This window comes from Chiloscyllium plagiosum, chromosome 3 (genome assembly GCF_004010195.1).
Source record: "Chiloscyllium plagiosum isolate BGI_BamShark_2017 chromosome 3, ASM401019v2, whole genome shotgun sequence".
In the NCBI taxonomy this organism is placed as follows: domain Eukaryota; kingdom Metazoa; phylum Chordata; class Chondrichthyes; order Orectolobiformes; family Hemiscylliidae; genus Chiloscyllium; species Chiloscyllium plagiosum.
The window spans coordinates 44,952,629-44,975,328 of NC_057712.1; the positions used below are offsets into that span (position 1 = coordinate 44,952,629).

A 22,700-nucleotide genomic window follows, 5' to 3' on the forward strand; every position below is an offset into this window, starting at 1 on the left:
TGGTTGAAGATGGTTGCTAATGCTTCAGCCTTATCTTTTGCACTGATATGCTGGGCTGTCTTATCATTGAGGTTGGGAATAATTGTGGAGCAGCCTCCTTCAAATAATTCTGGATCTGTGGTGCTGGAAGAGCACAGCAATTCAGGCAGCATCCAATGAGCAGCAAAATCGACGTTTAGGGCAAAAGCCCTTCATCAGGAATAAAGCTTTTGCCCGAAACGTCGATTTCGCTGCTCGTTGGATGCTGCCTGAATTGCTGTGCTCTTCCAGCACCACTGATCCAGAATCTGGTTTCCAGCATCTGCAGTCATTGTTTTTATCTCCTTCAAATAATTGTCTACTTGTCCACCACTGTTCACGGCTGGTTGTGGCATGACTGCAGAGCTTAGATCTAAGCAACTGCTTATAAGCTGGGAGGAGAAACAAAGCGTGGTGTTCTGATTTTCCAAAGTGTGGGTAGGTGATGGATGATTGGCATCTTTGATGGTTGTGTAGCAGTGGTCTAGCATGGTCGGTCATTTGGTAGGGCAGGAGATGTGTTGGTGGTACTTTGACCGCACTCAAAGAATGGGGGAAGGTTCCAATGCTTTTTGTCATTTCCATACATGATTTGGCTGTGAACCTAGGAGTTATAGTTCATACATTTGCAGATAACAACAACATTGGAGATATAGTGGGCTACAAAGAAGGTTAACTTCAGAGTACAATGGGATTTTGAATCTGTTGAGCCAATGGGCTGAGGAATGGTAGATGGAGTTTAATTTAGAGCTGAAAATGTGTTGCTGGAAAAGCACAACAGGTCAGGCAGCATCCAAGGAACAGGAGAATCGACGTGAAATGAGGAAACTGGAGAAATCTGAGTTTATCCCTTGTGGTTGGAGGGTTCCCAGGCAGAAGATTTAGATAAATGTGAGGTGCTGCATTTTGGAAAGGCAAATAAGAGCAGGAATAGTAAGGTCCTGGGGACCAAGAAAGAGACCTTAAAGTGCAGGTTCATGGTTCCTTGAAAGTGGAATCACAAGTAAATAGGACAGTGAAGAAGACGTTTGATATGCTTTCCTTTTATTGGTCAGAGTATTGAGTATAGGAGTTGGGAGGTCATATTGTGGCTGGAGAGGACACTTTTGTGTGTAAGTCTGGTCTTCCTCCTATAGGAAGGCAGTTGTGAAACTTGAAAGAGTTCCAAAAAGATTTACAAGGATGTTGCCAGGGTTGGAGGGTTTGAGCTATAGGGAGAGGCTGAATAGGCTGGGGTTGTTTTCCCTGGACCATTGGAGGCTGAGGAGTGACCTTTATGGAGGTTTATGGGGCATGAGGGGCATGGATTGGGTAAACAGACAAGGTCTTATCCCTACGGTTGGGAACTAGAGGGCATAGGTTTAGGGTGAGAGGGGAAGGATTTAAAAGGGACCAAAGGGGCAACTTTTTCACACAAATGGTGGTGCATGTATGAAATGAGCTGCCAGAGGAGGCTAGTACAGTTACAGCATTTAAAAGGAATGTGGATGGGTATATAAATAGGAAATGTTTGGAAGGATATGGACCAAGTGGTGGTAAATGTGACTTAATTTAGGACATTTGGTCGGCATAGCCGATTTGAACTGAAGAGTCTGTTTCCATGCACCCCTACGACTCTATGATCTGTTGGTTGTGGGATCTTTTAAACTCTATCACTTGCTGCTTTTTTTTTTGGCATGCATTTAGTCCTGTTTGTAGCTTCACCAAGTTAACACCTCATTTTTAGGTATGCTTGCTCCTGCTCCTTGCCTGTCCTTCTGCACTCTTCATTGAGCCAGGATTGATTCCTCTGCATTGATGGTAATGGTAGAATGGGAATATGTCAGGCCACGAGTTTGCAGATTCTGCTAGAGTGTGATTCTGGTGTTGCTGATGGCTCGCAGTGCCTGACAAATTCCCAGTCTTGAGTTGGTAGACCTGTTTAAATATCCCATTTGTCACGGGGATAGTACACTCGATACAGTCCAAAGTATTATCAATGTGTGAAGGTGGGATTCTGTCTCCACAGACTGTATGGTGGTCCCTCTTCGAAACACTGTCATGGGCAGGTGCATCTGTGACAGGTAGATTTGTGAGAATAAGGTCAAGTACACGTTTCCCTTTGTTGTTTTCCTCACCATGTGCTGCAGACCAGGACAAGTAGCAAAGTCCTTTAGATCATGAGTAGCTCGATCAGTGATACTGCTGCCGAGCCATTCTGAATGGACATTGAAATCCCCTATCAAGAGTATATTCTGTTTGCTTGCCAACGTCAGTGGTTCCTCCAAGTATAAATCACCATACGTGGTAATTAGTGGAACGTATCCTTGCTCAACCTGGTGCCATGAGACGTTTCCAGTGGTATCTCGCACATTATCTGGTAAGGTAGGATTCTGTTAGTGTGACTGTCAGGCTGTTGCTTGACTAGTCTGTGAGGTAGCTGTCCCAATTTTGGCACTGTCCCCCAGGATTTTGGGTGGTCGATAGGGCGGTTTTCGCTATTGTCTTTTCTGTTGCTGATGTAAAAATAAGGGCTGCAGATGCTGGAAACCAGAGCTTGGATTAGAGTGGTGCTGGAAAAGCACAGTAGTTCAGGCAGCATCCAAGGAGCAGGAAAATCGACGTTTCAGGCAAAAGCTCTTCATGAGGAATAGAGGCAGGGTGCCTGCAGAGTGGAGACTGCCTTGAAGAAGTTTTCCTCTTCTCTCTATAAGAATCTCAGTGAGTCTCTCTCTCACTGCAACCCCCAGGTCATCTCCTCTGCCTCATTTCCCCTTCCCCCAGCTCCAACCTTCCAGCTCAGCACTGCTCTCATGACCTGTCCTACCCACCTATCTTGCTTTCCACTCCACCCTCCTCTCTAACCTATCACCTCAATCCCCACCCCCCTTCACCTATTGTACTCTATGCTGCTTTCTCCCCACCCCCACCCCCCCTCTCATTTATCTCTCCACTCTGCAGGCATTCTGCCTCTCTTTCTGATGAAGGGCTTTTGCCCGAAACATCGATTTTCTTGCTTCTCAGATGCTGCCTGACCTGCTGTGCTTTTCCAGCACCACTCTAATCTAGACTCTCTTCTGTTGCTGATGTCAGTGCCAGATGGTTTGTTTCTTTGAGACTTTGTAGGGATTATTAGAACTGAATAGCCTGCTAGGTCATTTCAGAGGGCAAATGAGAGTAAACCACAATGCTGTGGGTCTGGAGTCACATGTAGGCTAGACGACAGAGGAATGGCAGATTTCGTTTTGAAGGACATTAGTGAGCCAGATGGGCTTTTCAGGGTCACAAGATTGCAGATAATTATTGAATTCAAATTCCACCATCAGTCATGGTAGGATTCAGACTCAGGTTCTAAGAACATCACTTGAAATTTTGGATTAACAATCAGATGATAATATCACTGGGCCATCACCTCCCCTCTAATCCAGTGGAATGTGCCCAAGTCTTGCTAGCGTTTTAGGCTATAGAATTTCAAAATTTAAAAGCCTTCTGTTAATTTTGGGCACAATGAATTCTGCACCAACTTCAGTTATTTTCTCACCTCTTGAAAGTCTATCATTGAAGCTGAATCTGTAGTTGCCTTGTTAGAAATTAGTATCCCAGCTGATTCTACTTCCTGTTTGTAACATTTCTATTGTTGCGATCAACTAATTAAGCTCACAATGATTATCAAAATTTTGAAGCCCTTCTACACTGTGCAGCTCTTCTGATTAGATTAGATTACTTACCGTGTGGAAACAGGCCCTTCGGCCCAACAAGTCCACACCGACCCGCCGAAGCGCAACCCACCCAGATCATTCCCCTACATTTACCCTTTCACCTAACACTACAGGCAGTTTAGCATGGCCAATTCGCCTAACCTGCACACTTTTGGACTATGGGAGGAAACCGGAGCACCCAGAGGAAACCCATGCAGACACGGGGAGAATGTGCAAACTCCACACAGACAGTCGCCTGAGGCGGGAATTGAACCCAGGTCTTTGGCGCTGTGAGGCAACAGTGCTAACCACTTCTGTTCAGTGTATGAACTTAGCTATTTGGGAGAATCCTCAAATGCAAATGTGCGTGTTAGAAAAATATTAAATACATGGTACTGTTGTATTTAAATAATTATATTGACTGATATAGTACTTGAGTGTGTCTTTGATACTTGGGTTTACAATGAAACTCTGGTATGATTTTTTAAAGTTCAGATTTTTCAAGGGTTAATATTGGTTTTAAAGTATCTGTTGTTTTATTAGTCATCGAGATCAGTTGATTTGCAGACCCAAAAGAAGTTTGTTCATAATTCCAGAATTTTGAGCTTATAAATCTATTGCAAAGTTAGACTGCTTTTCTTTTAGTAGAATAAATGTAATTTCAACTAATTAATTTAATTCTAAAGTAAAATAACATTTCATTTCATAATATTTTGAGAAATATTTAAATAGTTTGCTTTTTATGTCTGTTTATCTAGTTATAAACTGGTTGACTCCCTGTGCTGTAAGATTAAATTTTTTTTAATAGTATAGGCACTTCACATTTGTAATATTTTTGAACACCTATGCTAAATATTTTAAACTGAAATGTGAAAGTTTTAAAAGCTCAAAATTGTGGCTAATGCTTCTTTCTTTCTTTTAAAGAACCAATTCGAAGTCTGCGCAACAGTACCTTAGCCAAGCGGCCCAGTCCAGCAAATGTAGCTCTCACAAAAAAGAAAGAACAGGTAAAATACGTCTCAGTTGGGGCAAGTTCAACAAAGCTGCCAGATCGGCATGAAAAACAAAGCCCACAAAAGCCTGGAGGAAAAAGTAAACTGCAGCAACAGAATGTATCAGCAAGTGCACAAAGTACTGCCGAAACTCCTTGTGATTCTGTACAGTCTGAACCTGCAAATTCAAAAAACCCTGAATTGAAAATGGAAACTTGCATTACACCCAAAAGTACACTTGAAATACCTTGTGGAAATATTAAACATAATATAGTAGAATCATTGGGACAGAATGCATTTGAGTCTGCTTCAGAACCGCACTGTTCTAGAGTGCCAATAATTGCTTTAGGGACAGAAGGAGTTCTTCAAGATGCAACAGCAGAGAATGTAAACGATATCAGTTGCGCAAAGACGCAACCAATTGCATCAGTCAGCCAACATCCAATTGAGCCTGCTTTGGAATCACAGCACTCTGTTCAGGAGTGTATGGTAGAGAATGATGATGCACAACAACTCATGGACTGTAAAGATGAACAAACAACAGACAGAGCCCAAAGTCCAGTTAAATCTGCGCTGGAAACACAGTGCTCTACAGAATCATTAATTGGCGCATGTATTGATATGCCTGAAGATACAGTCGGAATGGATGCTGATCTTCATAAAAATGCATGTGCATTCCCTCATGGAAATGTCAATGGTGCTGGAGAGGAGTTAAAGAAGACTGTAGAGGAAGGACACAATGTAGAAATAAATGGAGTGAAAGTTGTGGATAGTAACATTATTACTGAACACAAAGATAAACCAGCTGAGTTGGATTCTGTTGTACCAAGCACTGAAACTACACCATCTATAAACAAGGTGGCAGACATTCTGCTAAAACAAGAAAATCTACAGCGGTCAGTGAATGAAGAATTACAGATATCCTCTGAACTAGATGCTTCTGTAAATTATGTAGAAGCAAAAGAAGACCTTAACGTGCTGCCAGATATAGGAACCGCATATAATAATGCTAGCATTCTTATAAATGAGAATGTTTCAGATACTCCAGGATTAATTGAAGACTCTGGGAATATTAAGGCAATTCATCTTGAGATGGCTGTTTCTCCAAAGCTTGAAACTGTGGCACAAGAGATCAAACTTGAAGTAGCAAGATCTGACTCTTCAAAAATAATTGCCAGTGATATCAGTGAATCTGAAAAAAATGATAACTCTCCTCATCATGTGGCATGTAAGAACCAGAGTAATGTAACTGAGCAAGATAATTCAACTGAGCAGAATTTGGGCCTCAGTAAGGAAGAAATGCAGGACCTTTCCAAACTTAAAGACCTCAAGGAAATTATTTCTGAAAAGCAGGCTGGTGCAATGGAATTCAAGAACCAGACTTCAAAACATGAGAAGTCAGTATTGAGTCCTCAGCATAAACTTGTACAAGATCCAAAACCTGAACAGAGTGAAAACACTTTTTACTCCAATAGGAAAAAAGCTAAGTTGGATATTCAGTCCTCTGAAGCACTTAAACAATCCAAGTCTCACAGTTTGACATTAGCCAGTAAAAGGAAAGCGGTTGACCAAGATGAACATCATCACAGGACTGCTAAATGCTTGAAAACACAGGTTACACAAATTGCTAAATTGAAAATGGACCAAGAGCAAAAGCAAACAGCAAAAACACAGTCACCAAGCAAGATTGTATCAGTGACCATGGCGGGGCAAAAGTTAAGGAAAACAATTCCGGCATCTAAGCATAATTCAAATTCGACTTTGAAGCTGAATGAGGTACCAGCAAAGCAGGTGACTCGCTCTAGCCACAAACCTATCTCTTCAACGGCTAGAGTAGTTTCCCAACAGTTAGACAATATAAAGGAAAAAGACAAGGGAAAGATTATGGAACATTCTAATGAAGATGATAAAGACAAATTGAAAATTAGAAAAAGTGAGAAGAGTATTCTACCAAGGCAAAGACGAAGCAGCAAAAGTTTTTCATTGGATGAACCACCATTGTTTATCCCAGATAATTTACCTGTAGTAAAAAAAGATGAAACTGACATGGACCATTCCACCCCTGTTGCTACTTCAGATTTATGGGACCCCAAAAAACTATGTGGATTTTGTAGGAAACCACACCACAGCAGGTGAGCATAACTAAAGCCCTCCGCAAATTTTCCTAGAGATCCATTTTCTTGGTTCTTTATACAAACTGTAAAGCGAAAGGAATTGTATTGGCATTTAAGGTATTTTGTCAAGTCTCTTGACAATTAATGTGACAACTTGTTAAAGCTGCTTTATTTTGGGAGCTTTAAATGTGCTGTGGTAGACGGCAATAATTTTACATCGCAGAGACCAGAATAAGCCTATGTAAGGAACAGGCTACGCTGTTGGCCCTTGAGCTTGCTCTGCTATTCAGTAGGAATATGGCTGAACTGACATTGCTCATGTCCAATTTCCTGCATTGCCCTCATAGCCCTTGATTCCCATTCTGATCAAGAAAGTCTCTAGCTAGACCCTAAGTGTACACAAGAGCTCTACCCCTACAGTTCTCTGGGGAAAGGGGTTTCAGAGAAGGTCAGCCCTCTGAGAGAAAAAAATCCTCCTCATCTCAGTCTTAATTTTGTACCCGACTATTCCGAGATTCTGGTCCTAAACTCTCCCGTTTAAGGAAACATCATCTCAGCATTTAACCCATGAGGCTCCTTAAGAATCCTGTTTGTTCTTGGGCGGCACAGTGGCTGAGTAGTTAGCACCGTTACATCCCAGCACCAGGGATCCAGGTTTAATTCCAGCCTTGGGCAGCTGTCTGTGTGGATTTCTTCTTGTGGTCCAAATATGTGTGGTCCAACTATGTGCAGACTAGATGATTTAGCCATTGAAAATGCAGAATTACAGGGATAGAATAGGGGTTGGGTCGAGGTGGGATGCTCTTAGGAGGGTCGGTGTGGACTTGATCGACCGAATGACCTGCTTCCATACTAAAGGGATTTTTTGATTCTGTGATTTTAATAAGATCACCTCTCATTCTTTAAAACTCCAGTGAGTAGTGTTGTTTATGAGACAACCCCTCCATATCAGGATCATGATAGTGAACCTTCTCTGAACTACTTCCAAAGAATTGATATCTTCCCTTAAATAAGGCGACCAAACTGCTCTCAATTCTCCAGTTGTGGATCTAGCATCTTGTACAGTTTCAGTATAACTTCCCTACTTTTATACTCCAACCTAGTTGTCTAAGGGCCAACATTTCATTAGCCTTACTGATGACCTGCTGCACCTATGTACTTGCTTTGTGTTTTGTGCACAAGCACCCTGAAGTCCATTTGTGTAGCAGTTTTTCTCCACTTAAATGATACTGCTGTCCTGTTCTCCCTTTCAAAATGAACAAATTCACATTTCTTCACTTGACAACATTTTTCCCTGACTTACTTAACCTATTGATATCTCTCTACAAATTATTATGTCTGTCTTGCAATTTGTCTTTACACCTTATTGTTTTCCTTATTCATTCACAACATGAGGGTGTCACTGGCTAGCCTAGCATTTATTACCCATCCCTGATTACCCAGAAAGCAGTTAAGAGTCAAGCACATTGAGTTATATGTAGGCAAGACCAGTTAAGGATGTCAGTTTCCCTCCCTAAAAGGACGTAAATAAATCTGATGGGTTTTTCCAAAAATTGACAACAGATCTCTGGACATCATCAGATTCTTAATTCCAGATTTTTATTGAATTCAAATTCTGCCATATGCTGTGTCGGATTGAAACCTAGGTTTGCAGAACATTTCCTGGGCCTCTGGCTCAGTAGTCTAGCAATAATACACTAGGCCATCACCTCCCCAAGGATGACACTTATTTTGGTCATCTGCACATTTGGCGACAGTACTTTGACTTCCTTTCTCCATGTTATTAATATATGTTGTAAGCAGTCACGGTCCTAGCACTGATCCCTGTGGAACCCCATTCATTGCAGATCCCCAAGATGAAAAAGAACCTTTCCTGCCCATTTAGCCAATTCTCTATTCACAACAATATGTTATTTCCAATACCATGGATTCTCAACCTTTTGTAAGATACCTTGTTGAATCCTTTCTGGATGTCCAAATACAATCCATCCATTTGTTCTCTGCTATCCACTCTGGTTGAGACTTGCTCATAGAGTCTCTAATAAATTAGTCAGGCACAGTTTCCCTTTCATGAAGCCAAGCTGATTGTGTTTGGTTAGATTATGAATTTCCACATGTTCTGCTGTTATTCCTTTAATAATTGGTTCTAACATTTTTCCAACAATGGATGAGGCTCATCGACCTAAGGTTACCCACTTTTTGCTTCCCTGCCTTTTTAAATAAGAGTGTCACATTAGCAGTTTTCCAATCCTCTGGTACTTCTCAAGAATTCATGGATTCTTGGAAAATTGCAACCAATGTATCTGCTATTTCTGTAGCTACTTCTTTTAGGATCCTAGGATGTAAGCAATCAGGGCCAAAGGACTTAATTGCCTTTAGCCCCTTAGTTTGTCTAATACTTATTCTGTAGTGATGATGATGATACTTAATTCTTCCCTGTACCCTTTAATACTAGAGAATTTAATATCTAAACCTATTAATATGACAGATGTTCACACAGGCAATGTTTGTAATAACTTGTATTCACATTGTGCCTTTAATGTAATAAAACACCCAGAACTTCTCAGAAACATAATAAAACAAAATGCAGCACTGGAGGGACACAGTAGTTAGCACTACATTTCACAGCATCAGGGAACCAATTTCGTTTCGAGCCATTGGCAACTGTGTGGAGTTTGCACATTTTCCCTGTATCTGCGAGGGTTTCCTCTGGGTGTTCCAGTTCTCTTTCCTCCTCCCCACCCAATCCAAAGATGTGCAGGTTAGGTAGATTGGCCATGCTAAATTGCCCATACGTTCCAGGGATATGCAGGTTAGGTGGATTAGCCATAGGAAATGCAAATGTTGAAGTAGGTGGTGGGACTGGGTCAGATGTTGTTCGAAAGAGAAGTGTGGACTCGATTGGTTGAAAGTAGGGATTCTGTGATTCTATGAAATCATGTCAGATATTTGGACAGGAGCTGTGGTCAAAAAGCTATATTTTAAAAAATGAAAGTAAGAAAGAGAGACATGAGAAGCATAGGGAATGATTTCCAGTGCTAAAAAAGCAAATGAAGGCATGGTCACCACTGATGAGCAATATGGTTGGCAGTGCACGAGAGGCTCGAAGTAGGTAACTGCGACATTGTGGAGGCTGAAGAAGAATTGGGGTTGGAAGGGGCAAGGCTCTGTAGGAGGTTTGGAGTGAAGATGCTGCTGGACCAGAAGCCAATGTATAGAACAAGCAAAAGAGTGATTAATGAAAAGCACTTGCTCTAAGTGAAGACATTTGAAACAGGGTTTTAGGTGATCTTGCATTCGCAGAGCTGAGCATGTGGGAAAACCAGGCAGAAATGTGTTGGAACAGTTGTATATGATGGTTTCCACAAGTTGTACTGAGAAAGGGCTGGTCTTGATAATAGCATGGATTTAATTTGGAAGATCAACTTGAACTCCAAGATTACAAACAGTTTGATATCTTTCTGTTGTTGGAGATGGAGGCAGGAAGCTGGAAAAAGAGTTTGGAGCAGAGACCGGAGACCACGGGTATAGCTACCTTTTTGTTTAATTGTAGAACATTTCTCATGCACTCTGATGGTCTCAATGTTAATGACAAATTAAGCTGTAAACCCGCATTCATTGGAGGAGATGGAAAGGGCATTTAAGAAGACTTGTCCGTACCAAAAAGACGTCTGGGATTATGCTTGCATTCTAGGATGATCATGGAAGTGTGAATGAGCGCAGGACTCGGTAATGTTTTATGTGGTCTGGCTTGTCTGTTGGTGAATGACTAAACCAGTGATGTGCAATATCCTTGCAGGTTTGGGCCTCCTGAACTTAAGGGAGTGGAAATTAGGGTATTGTGAAAGGAATAATTGGACAGATTAATCGTTTCAATGATTCTAGGACATTTCAGCTGCTGGTGGTAAATGTGCAGTTGTGAACATGATAGTTGCAGAAATGATGTGATAAACTGAGGACCAATAGCTTCTTAACAGCACTGTGAATGTACCTACCCCATGTGCACTGTAGTGGTTCAAGAAGGCAGCTCGCTACCACCTTCTCAAGGGCTATTAGGAATGGATGGCAAAAGCTGTCTTTTTCAGGGACACTTGCACCTCATTTTTTTAATGAAATAGTTGGGTTTTGGAAGCGCTTTTAAGTAAATGGATGATGGTTTTCCTGGAGGAAATGCATAAAATGGCAGAAATGAAGAATGGGAAGGGAGATGTGGTTTGTGAAACACAAAGTGAACAAGCATTCTGGATGGAGATGTTTAGTGACATGATCTTCTGCTAGATGTTCACAAGGTTAACACTCAGATGGTATGTTGGATAGAAAGAAGATTGGTAAGATTGGGTCCATTGTGCACTGGATGAGAAATTTAAGAGTGGGCAAATTGGGGTTTCTGCTCATCGTGAGGGAGCGCTGAGTCCCTTGGTAAACCTTCTTGAAGAAGGATAATGAGATCAAAAACAAAGGAAATCTGTAAGCTTATCTGAAAAGACACAAGGGAATTATGGGTGAGTTGGTGATGTAGTAGAGCAAAAGTGAGGACTGCAGATGCTGGAGATCAGAGTCAAGATTAGAGTGGTGCTGGAAAAGCACAGCAGGTCAGGCAGCATTCGAGGAGCAGGAAAATCAAAGTTTCGGGCAAAGGCCCTTCATCAGGAATGGTGATGTAGTAATACCACTGGACCGACAATTTGGAGGTACAGACTAATACTCCGGACATGGGCTAAACTCACACTGTGCCAACAGGTGGAATTCAAATTCATTTAATAGTTAAAAGCTAGTCTGATGCTGACCATGGTATCGTTGATGTCACAAAATATCCTGCTGTTTTACAAACATCCTTTAGGGAAGGATGTCTTGCAATCCTTACTTGTTTTGGTTTATATGTGCTCCAAGTGGCGGTGATGGCCTAATGGTATCGTCATTGGAGTATTATTTCATACCCTGGTAATGTTCTGGGGATGTCAATTCAAATTCTGCCATGGCAAGTGGTAGAATTTGAAGACAGGTATCTGGAATTAGCTGTCTAATGATAACTGTGAAACTATTGTCAATTGTTGGAAAAACCCATATGGTTTACAAATCTCCTTTCGAGAAGGAAATTGCCATCCTTGTGTGGTTTGGCCTGCATGTGACTCCAGATGCACAATTTTCAAAAACACATAGGAGTCCCCAATTTTAGATCCAGGTTGACAAAGCATGGACCAGATTTTTGTACTTAACAAGAATGACTTTATTACAAATAAATAGATTTTAGTTTGTGATAAGCAGTATTAAAAGTCAGCACATAACAGTTAAAACTCATAGCATAAAACTCACAACTTTCTTTTAATCTCCTACTTAGTAATGCACACAGACATTGAGGAATTTAAAAACATAGGTGTTATGGATGAAGGGAAAGACTGGGAAACAGTTCAGTGATCTCTGTTCATAGCATTTGGTGAGGTGCTTCATGTGCTGATTGATCATATTGCTTCTTGATCTTTCTTCTGATGCTTGAATTGTTTACAGGAAACGCAGGATAACTGATTCACACTGATAAAAGTCTATGACTTAAAAGTCACAGCTTACAGCAACTGCTGAAGGAAAAACAAGTTTTGGTTTTCTTCAGGATTAGTGTTTTCTTATACTTCAGAGAATTGAGACAGCTCCAAAACGTGGAGATCTAAGAGGTTTTCACTATCCTTTTCACAACCCAAGCTTTCAGCTACTTGGGATCCAATCACAAATACGAGTTGTTGGCAGACAGTAGGCCTTTGTCACTGTTAACTGGTCACTGCTGCACAGGCGAATCAGCTACTTGTTGCTGGCTGAATCGCCATTTCTATATAACTGTAAGCACAGCTCATCTATAGACCATGTTCTGTTACGAAATGGGGGAAGGTTGAACCCCTCCGATAATTAACTAATACACAAACCCCAGTCGTATATGACATGAGTTCCCTTCTAATAATAATTAAATCCAAAACACCCAGAGGAATTTGCTTGTCCCTTGAAATCTGTTAAAGTGGGTTAAAAGGAAAGAAAGTCCCTGATCTCCACTGTATAATTAACAAACAACAACTTATTTATTTAACTCTAACAGTAAGTAATTTAACAGAATTGCTATCAAACTGGACAATTTTCCCCTCAGTACTTATTGGAATGAATTCTTTTCAAATAAACACAAGGCCCACTTGTATAAACCCAATTAATAAGAAAACAATAAAATAAAACCTAATCTCTTCAAGTTTGCACAATCCGTCTTCTCTGCTTCATCTCCAATCTTCCTTCTGTTGATCTCGCGTCACAAACACCTTTCTTCTGATAATTCCTCTGTGAGGGTTTTGAGTTGGAAATACTATGTTAGAATGATGGTGTTTTTTCTTAGAGATCTTAAAGATTTCTTATGTGAACAAGATGTTTATTTCTTTGGATGGCAGTGGCTCTCCCCCCGATTTTCAAAAAAAAAACCTGCTTTAAATATTCCTGATGATGTTCCAAATTCTTACAACATGATTGGTTTCAGGCTGGAAATACCCTCAGTTTTTAAATTCACTTGGCTTTGAATGGCTGAGTGTTTGTTTTAAATTAATTGGTCAAATTCGATTTATTGTCAAAACAGCAACAGACCTGAGATGTCTATTAACAGAATCAATTGTAACATGTTTCCATTTTAGAACAGTCTGTCTTCTACAGCTGCTCACAGACACCCTTCTCTGCTGAACTCTAAGCTTAAAGAGCATTTTTCCTCTTAAAGGGACCACACTCTGTTTTTCAATTCATTATTTTGCAATTTTACCATTTTTACACACTAATTTTGTGACATTACCACTGCTTGAACCAGCACTTTCAATCTGTGTCAGATTATTTTCTTTAAAATGTGCAGCAATTCCTTAACAGTCTTTGGTTTTTAAAGCAGTTATTTTCGATTTCAGTCCATAATCAAAAATACAGAAAAATGAAAAGACATGGTCATTGCATAATGGAATTTGGGAGAGTAGAGTACAGGAAGTAGAGAAGTGAAACGCATGTTAATAGAAGATAAGAAGCTAAGAAGGTAAATAAAAAGAAAAGTGGGGATTAAAATCAAGGTGGAAATAGAGTAGAGAGTCCAGGTCAGCAGAAGCCAAAATAAGCATGTAAATAGATTAAACAGAAAGTACAAGTTCTGTATGGGGCATGGAAGAAATGTTGCCTGATTTCAGAGCCAGATGTAATGAATGACATCCAGATGCCATTCTATGATGGTAGAAAATCGAAGACTGCAGAGGTGCTTTCCTGTGAATGGGGATGTAGTTGGTGTACAGAGTCCATTGTAAATTCAGGATGTTTGCACCATTCTCTCACCTAACTGGTACGAATTTTAAAGTAAATTAATTGGCTTTAAATATAACTAGACATTGCAATTATACCTTTTAACAAAATCATAGAATCCCTACAGTACAAAAAGAGACCATCCCACCACGTCTGCATTGACCGTCCGAAGAGCATTCCACCTAGACCCAACTCGCCCTCCACCCTATCACTGTAACCCTGCATTTACCAAGCCTGTACTTCCCTGGAAATAATGAGGCATTTTAGCACGGCCAATCCACCTAACCTGATCATCTTTGCCCTTTGGGAGCAAACCAGCGTACCCATCAGACACTGGGAGAATGTGCAAGCTCCATGCAGTTACCTAAGACTGGGATCGAACCTGTATCCCTGGCACTGTGAAGTGCAGTGCTAACCAATGTGTCACTGTATTGTCCCTTTCGGTTAAGCAAAACACAACTTATAGGGTGTTGATCCTGTTGAGACATCATTTAACATTTAACTTTGAACCATACTGCAAGATTTTACTTTAAACAAAACACAAACTTTATTGTATAAAAGTTAAACATAGGCATGATTATGTAGGCAGTTACAAACCATACTGTTATGCATTCTGATATACTGCTACTTCCTCCAAAAACTCTTACATCTGTCTTAAGTTATTTGTTATTATGCAACAGTCCTCTTGAGAATCCTCTTCAGCTCCAGCTATTCTGAGGTAAATTTATTTTAGTTACCATCACTTGTTTGTACATATTACATTTCCTCCTTTGACTGCTGTTTAACATATTCATGCTAATCTGCTTGTTGCTTTGTCACTAATATCTACTGAGGACGATTGTCGATTCTTCCATTACTTTCAAACTGGGCAATCTTCTACCTTCTGTGCCCTTGTAAACAAAATTCAAACTGTGATTAAGCCTTACCTGCATTCCACAATATGATTGTTGAAGTTAGGTATTTACTCTGCTTAGAGTTGAGATATCTAGCTTTTTTTAAAACCTATCAGCTTCGTAAACTGTAACTGCACAAAGTCCAAGATGCAATTAAGTCTTTAAATAAAATCTAAACGTATTTAAACCAGAGAATCATCTTCAGCTTCACCTGTCTCCATGATAATTTGGCATGCTCTTGGCTATTTTTGAACTTGGAATAATTATCCTCAGTTTATCGTTTCTTCTTTGATCTGAAGTGTTAAATGGCTTTTACACCTTTTTGGATTTAGTACATGCTTTTAAAACAGTTTTGTTTTTAATTTTCAAAGCAAAAATATCTTTCTTAGAATGCCCTTACTTTGATGAATTGTGGAAGCCTAACAGGAAATAGATAATCATGACTGGTGTGTACTATGTGCAATATACATCTATAGTAATTTTTAGACCTAGTGGAATACAAAATTATTGAAATTGTGTAATACCTTACAGTATTCCTGCCTAATTATCAATTTTGTTTTTTAATGTCAAGTTTGAACTACCTTCTGTCATCCCTTCCTTCAGGTTTGGAGTGAACACCCAGAAGATTAGTTCAGGTATTGAGGTTTGACTGCAGGTGACAAAGAATTGGTTTGCTATGCTTGCTGTTTTTGCAATGACCATTCCATGCTCCTACAGTCAAGCAGAAATCTAATTTTTCATCATATTGCCAGAGATGAAAGATGATTATTTCCATTGCTAGATAAGTTGAATAGAGAGAGCTGTAATTACCAAATAAACTACAGAATGTTAAAGCAACAAATCAAAGAAAAAACTGCAAATAATTATAAGAATGTGGAATATTTTGCTGTAAGTAATCACACTAAAGGAGAAAATGCTGGAAGTGAACACGTTGATGAGCTTATCTCTAGTGTTGTACAGGTGTTGATGTTTCGGGCATTGTATTTCAACAGAACTAGAAATATGAAGGTGAACATGACTGTTGCTTTTGTGGTTGGCTGTTACATGCTGGATTCTCATGTTGTCAAAATTTGAACTTGGAATGTTCAGCAGACTCCAAGTGATGTATTTTTATTCCTTATTTTAAATTGCTTGCAAAATCCAAATCCCCCTAAGCGTAGCATCCAGCTTACTGCAATTTATTGGATGTAGAACATAGAACAGTATAGTACAGTGCAGGTCCTTCAGCCCTCAACTGGTTTTGTATCCTATTCTAAGATCAAACTAACCTATTTACCTTCATTTCACTGTCATCCATGTGCCTATCCAAGAGTTGCTTAAATATCCATAATGTATCTGACTCTACTACCATTGCTGGCAGTGCATTCCACATACCCACCAGTATTTGTGTAAAGAACCTACTTCTGACATCTCCCCTAAATCTTCCTCCAATCACCTTAAAATTATGCCCCCATGTGAGCCATTTCTGTCCTGAGAAAACTTCTCTGGCTGTCCACTCTATGTATGCCTGCCATTATCTTGTACACCTCTGTCAAATATCTTCTCGTCCTTCTGCGCTTCAATGAGAACAGCCCTAGCTCCCTCAACCTTTTTTCATAATACATATCCTCCAATTCAGGCAGTATCCTGGTAAATCTCCTCTGCACCCTCGCTTAAGATTATTAAAGGATTGTACAAGATTAATAAACACATCCTATTTCCAGTAATTGGCAGATCTGGAATTCAGATTACATCTGCAAAATAAGATGCGAGAAATAGAAGAGTGAAATATATATTTGTTACACAGAGCTGAGACTGAGAGATTCCCATCTGGGGTTAGTGGTTGATGCAGAAGCTGTGTCAGCATTTTGAATTTGTACAGGAATAGAAAAGTTTGTGGGTCAAAGGTGGATAAATGTGCTTGGGACCACAGCATGGAAATTATGCATTTACAGAGAATAAATACACTCTCAGACTGTTTGGGTTGAATGACTTGCGAACCTTGTATTGTAACGTGTGTGTTTTCTATGTGCATTTCTTTCAAGTGAACAGTAGATAAATAACTTGTTATTTTGAGATGCCAACATGGCTTATTAGTAGTCCTCTTGATTTTGAGTCAGAGAGTAGGGGTTTCAAGGCCTAGGAGCACTGTTGACACAGTACACCCCTCTATTACTATGTACTAGTTGGAGGTGCTGTGTTGTGAAAGAGATATTAGAACAAATCTGATCTCCTGAGGTAAAAGATTCAATGTTCTATTTTGAAAATGAACATGGAGGTTCTTCCTGCAGACCTTTTATATTTACCCATCAATCAACATCACAAACAGATTATATATTGAATTCTGTTGGGACCTTGCTGTAAGAGAATTATCTGAATTGTTTTTAACATTTATAGCAATGACAATATTTCAGAAATGCTTCAGTCTGTTTGAGATTTGAGGGTTACATGAGTATTTGAAAGGATGAATGCAAGTTTTTTTTTACTTCCAAATGCATTAAGCAACTTTTGACCAGGGAATGTAGGTTATTGAAAAATAATATTAGAAAAAGTGCTTCTGTTAGCATGTACTGATTACAAATCCAAGCAGTGAAATGTTCTAATATTTTTGAGAAATATTGCTGAACACCTTTTCATCCTTCATTCAATTGACCTAGATTTTGTTTGTATTCAGGTTTATGATAGGTTGCGGAAGATGTGATGATTGGTTTCATGGAGAGTGTGTTGGATTGACACTTGTCCAAGCACAGCAACTGGAGAAAGAGGATAAAGAATTTATTTGTTTCAAATGTTGTGCTATGGAAGACAAAAATGCTCCATCAGTTAATCATAGTTACACAATAAAACATCAGTGTGCTCAAAATGACATGGAGAAAGCCAAGCCTGAACTAACTCTTGAGCACACAATCCATTTAAAAAATGAAAAGATGAGTAATTCAGATGAACTAAATATAACTGCAACAGATATTACTGGTGTAAAATCAAAACCAGAAATAATAGAGAAGACTGAGCAATTGCTGAATAAGAAGCAAAAGGACAAAATATTAAAAAAGGTAAGATGTGTTTTCTGTTTGTGTAGCATGTAATCAAGTTCAATTTAATTTTATTGTTGCAAATTTTAATTTTTTAAATATTAAAACCATATCTTGGGCTCTGACTTCAAAATGTATTAGTCAGTGATCGTTTCAAAAATTGCTATAAAGACCTGAATTTCCTGGCCTCGCAATCTGAAATTGGATTTTCAATTAGGCAGAAAAGTACAGAGGAGAATTCCTACCTTTAATAAAAGTGGAAATTACAATTTGTGTGTGTTTATCTTGTGACCCAGTTATAACTCCTGTTTCCTTCAAGTTTTTTGAATTAATTTGATTTTATGAAATCTTTATTTCACATTAAATGTTGTCTTGTTTATTAGCTTGCCACATTGTCCCTTGACTTGAACTTCAATATATGTGTCTCCTTGTTTTGAAGTCAGCACTGGAATGTTGCAATGATTGTCCCCAGTGACAGTCAACTTTTACATGCATTATGTTGTGATGAGTTTTATTGTTTCAGCAGACACTTTACAGTGATGTAGTGGATAGGTTTGAGCATTATGGACATGGTATTATTTATGTATCGTTGCCATAATAATGGCAATGGTTTCCATATGGCTTTTACACAACTATGCAAAGCTCTTACATTTTCTGTTTTTGCAAAAAGGTTTCATTTGGTCCTGAACCATTGATGTCCGATATTGAGTAACCATAAAGCAGCTGGAATATGATTATTGCTCTGATCAGAACAGCTCTTAATACACTAAATATGAAATTTGATCTTTATGGCTTGCTTTGGATTCATGTGCAATTGAACTGAGAGGAGCTGGGCAAGCTAATTGGTTAGTATACTAACAGCTGGAGTGAATTTGATCTGCAGACCTGGACATTAAGTTAAATTTCTCATTATGATAGCTGATCAATATAGATCTGTTAAATGCAGTACAGAATAGGTCATCAAATCCCTACAGCGTGGAAGCAGGTCATTTGGCCCAATAAGTCCACACCGATCCTCTGAAGAGTAACCCGCTCAGAGCCATTCCCCTACCCCTTGACATTTCCCTTGACTAATGCATCTAACTCTACCATACCTGAACACTATGGGCAATTTACCATGGCCAACTCACCTAGTCTGCACATCTTTGGACTGTGGGAGGTAACCGGAGGACCCAGGGGAAACCCATGCAGATGCTGGGAAAATGCGTAAACTCTACACAGACAGTTGCCCGAGGCTGGCATCGCACCCAGGTGAGGCAGCAGTGCTAACCACTGAGCCACCCTGTATCTTAAACTGTGGAAGCAAATAGCAGTTGCCCTTAGACTGAGAGAGAAGTGGTATTCTATTTGGAGAGAAAATGCTGGAAAATCTCAGCAGGTCTGGCAGCATCTGTAAGGAGAGAAAAGAGCTGATGTTTAGAGTCTAACTGACTCTGTCAAAGCTGTATAGTTATATTCACAGTAATTTGCTTTTATTCTATTTGGAAGTGAATTAATCCTCAATTTATCTAATCCTGAGTTGGTCAGTGATTGGCTTCAAAAAGCAATTGCAATTCTGTTGTAGATTCTGATGAGCTACCCAGTGCAATTTCCCAAAAGTTAAGCTATAGTACTACTTATTGCTTTAGATATAAATTGAATTGTTTAGATGGATAGTGTTCTAACTTTGCAGAAGGATTGTGGAGGGACATGTGTGGAAAAGTGAGAAACCTTATTGAACATGTGTTATTGAGCAAATGTTGTTCTTTGGTAGTCAGTTCCTGATGATCCAAGCATAAGGTGATTATGTTAAGTCTTTGAATGTGAGCGCCACATATCATTTACTCAGTTCCCTAATAACTGCATGCAACTATAATGCTTGCTGCCAGCCAGAAACATTTTTGGAAAGGAAGAATGGGGACCAGTACTTCAGTATTGAGGCTTTAAAGAAGTCTCACGTCAGCATTCGGATTGGGCTGTAGTCTTCTCAACCTTACTCCTTGTGTTTTTAAAACGCAATGAAGTTTAATAGATATATTCTTGGATTTACTATAAAAAGCAGTTACGTAATTCAAGTTGCACTCCAGAGCTGAGCATTGGATGCCTCATTGTCAGAGACTAGTTATATCAAGGTCTTGTGTGCCTTGTAAAATATAGCTCTGTTCAAAGAAAAACAAAACTCTTTTCTTTTGTATCTTGGCCATTGTCTACTGTTCATTGATTCTTGGGACATATTAATTAGCTGCTACTTTTGCTTACAAATCACTATTGCATTTTAGTGTTGGCTGTGAAGCAGCACTTTGCAGCATCCTGAAAACATGAAAGGCTTTGTAAAGTTTTGAACAGCATCAGGAATTGAAATCAATGTTACACCTGTTTTTGGGAATAGTACTATATCAGGCTTCTTGAATGTTGGCACAGTACTCATCTTGGCAAAAACAAGGACTGCAGATGCTGGAATCCAGAGTCTAGATTAGAGTGGTGCTGGAAAAGCACAGCAGGTCAGGCAGCATCCGAGGAGCAGGAAAATCGACGCTGGTAGGACAGGTCATGAGGGTGGTGCTGAGTTGGAAGGCTGGAGCTGGGGTACTCATCTTGGCAAGTGGAAGATATTGGATCACAGCTCTAACTTGTGTTTTGTAGATGGTGGGCAGGCTTTGGGAAGTTAGGTCACAGTGTCCGGCCTCTGGAACGGAATACCATGATCTTTCATGCCATCTCCACATCTGCTATGATGGAGGGAATGTTATTTGAGCAACTGAAGATGAATAGGGCTAAAATAATTGGCCTTCAGCAACATCAAAATTATCTTCCTTTATCTTTGATATAATTCAAGCCTTCCACTCTTGAAAGGCCTGGCACTAGATTTTAGATATGCCCTGGTTCCAGGTGAATTATATTCTGTTCAAAATTTTGGGAAACACAATTCTATTTTGTGTAATTCCTTGGAATTTGACAAGACTTCAAGTATAATTTCCTGAGGCCAGTACACCCTTCCTAGAGTGTGATGTCCTGAATTGTTCACAATATTCCAGGTGTGGTCTAACCAGGGTTCTGTGTGGTACAACATGATTTTAACCTGCTGTATTCTATTTTATCGTGAAATAAAAGACGGCATTCCAATAAGTCTTTGATTATTTTGTCATCGATGACACTTTAATCTATGTATCTGAACCCAAATGTCACTTTGACCTACATTATTTGTTTGTAATGTTATTACACTCTTCTGGAGCAGGGTGGGTCTTGAAACTAGGTAAGGACATTTACACCATGCCGTAAGAGGGTCCATTGCGTTGATATCTTGTTCTAACCTTTCTAGGTGTCAGAGTGAACATGATGCAGAATTGAGAACCAAACACATGCCTGTTTTCCCTATCCTCTGTCTCCTACAACTCAGCCAATTTTTAAAAATCCAGTCAATAATTTGGCTTTAATTCTGAGCTTCAGCTTTAGCTAGTAGCCTGTTGTGAAGATCTATTCAAATACCTTCTGAAAGTCAATATAGATAACCTCCCGAAACACCACCTGCCCGTTAGTTTGTTAACTCTTCAAATACTTTGTCACGTTCATTAGCCACAACCTATCCTCTACAAATTCATGTTTTTTCTGAGCAGAAGGTGTTTATACAGCATACCCTTCCCCTCACTTCATTGTAGAGGGAGGAGGAAAAAAAGCAAGTGAAGAGAAAAAAATAGTACTGTAGCTGCATATTTTGAGCAAAAGAAGCTTGTATACTGTTACAGATTATACTACAGAAAATTACCAGCTTCAAGACGATAGGATACCTGCTGCTTGACCTGCAATACTTTCCTAGCTCTGTACTTAATTGACTCTGACTTTCTAGCATCTGCAGTCCTCACTAGCTCCTACCGGCTAGTGATGCCATTCAAAGGCAACCTAACTTCTGTTTGTATCTTTCAGTGTATTGGACACTCTGTATGTCATTGATTCTGTTGGGGAAGGAAGGTGAGGGAATTTGACAGGTGGAGATATGAATTAAGTCAGCTTTCTGGCTGTCATGCTTGTGGAGCCTACAAATGAATTCTGAGAAATCATTGTGCAAGATGTGATCTAATAATCTATTTTTAATTTAAAAAGTCAGGAACCAGAAACTGTTTGTTCTACACATTTTAAACCCTCTCTGGTCTATTAATATGTACAGCTACTGTTTTTACAATTCTCAATTTTTTACTCAATCTGTTTTTGACTGTAAGTTTGCCAGATAAGTTTAATTTATGTTCTCATTTTAAAGTACAGCATACAGTGCAGAGCCCTGTATACTGCTGATAGCTCTCCAGGAGCAATACTTTGTCCTTTCAAATAAGCTAATTTTGTCATGCCAGATTTATTTAAACCCCAGCCCCCTACAGTTCCTTGAAGATGAGATGTAAATATCAAGCTGCTAACACTTTGAAATGTATCCAAACTGGCTAACATAGTCATGCTTTGATTACAGAAATGAGCTTCATTCTGTTAAGCATATATGCACGTGGTGTACACATTTACTTTATAGTTAGTTTTCATTTGAACAACTTTACTATTATGCTTTGTTTGATACTTTTCTTTGCAAAGACTGAAGAACTTATACATTTCGTAGTTTTCACTTTGCGATTTTCCACTTGCTGTAACAACTTTTATTCATTTGAGGGATGTGGGCATCCAGCATTTCTTGCCTGTGCCAAGTTGTCCTTGAGAAGGTGGTGGTGAGCTGCCTTGAATCGCTGCA

The 22,700-nt window shown here is 39.5% G+C and overlaps 1 protein-coding gene across 8 annotated transcripts in view; it reads left to right on the forward strand.

Moving 5' to 3' along the window:
- The window catches only part of phf3 (PHD finger protein 3), a 167,377-nt gene that overhangs the window by 57,533 nt on the left and 87,144 nt on the right, over positions 1-22,700 (forward strand). For all 8 annotated transcript variants that reach the window (XM_043681546.1, XM_043681520.1, XM_043681536.1 and 5 more), the window contains 2 exons: positions 4,620-6,819; positions 17,638-18,016. In XM_043681546.1, coding sequence (XP_043537481.1) covers positions 4,620-6,819; positions 17,638-18,016 — 2,579 coding nt within the window. The remainder of the gene's footprint in view (positions 1-4,619; positions 6,820-17,637; positions 18,017-22,700) is intronic.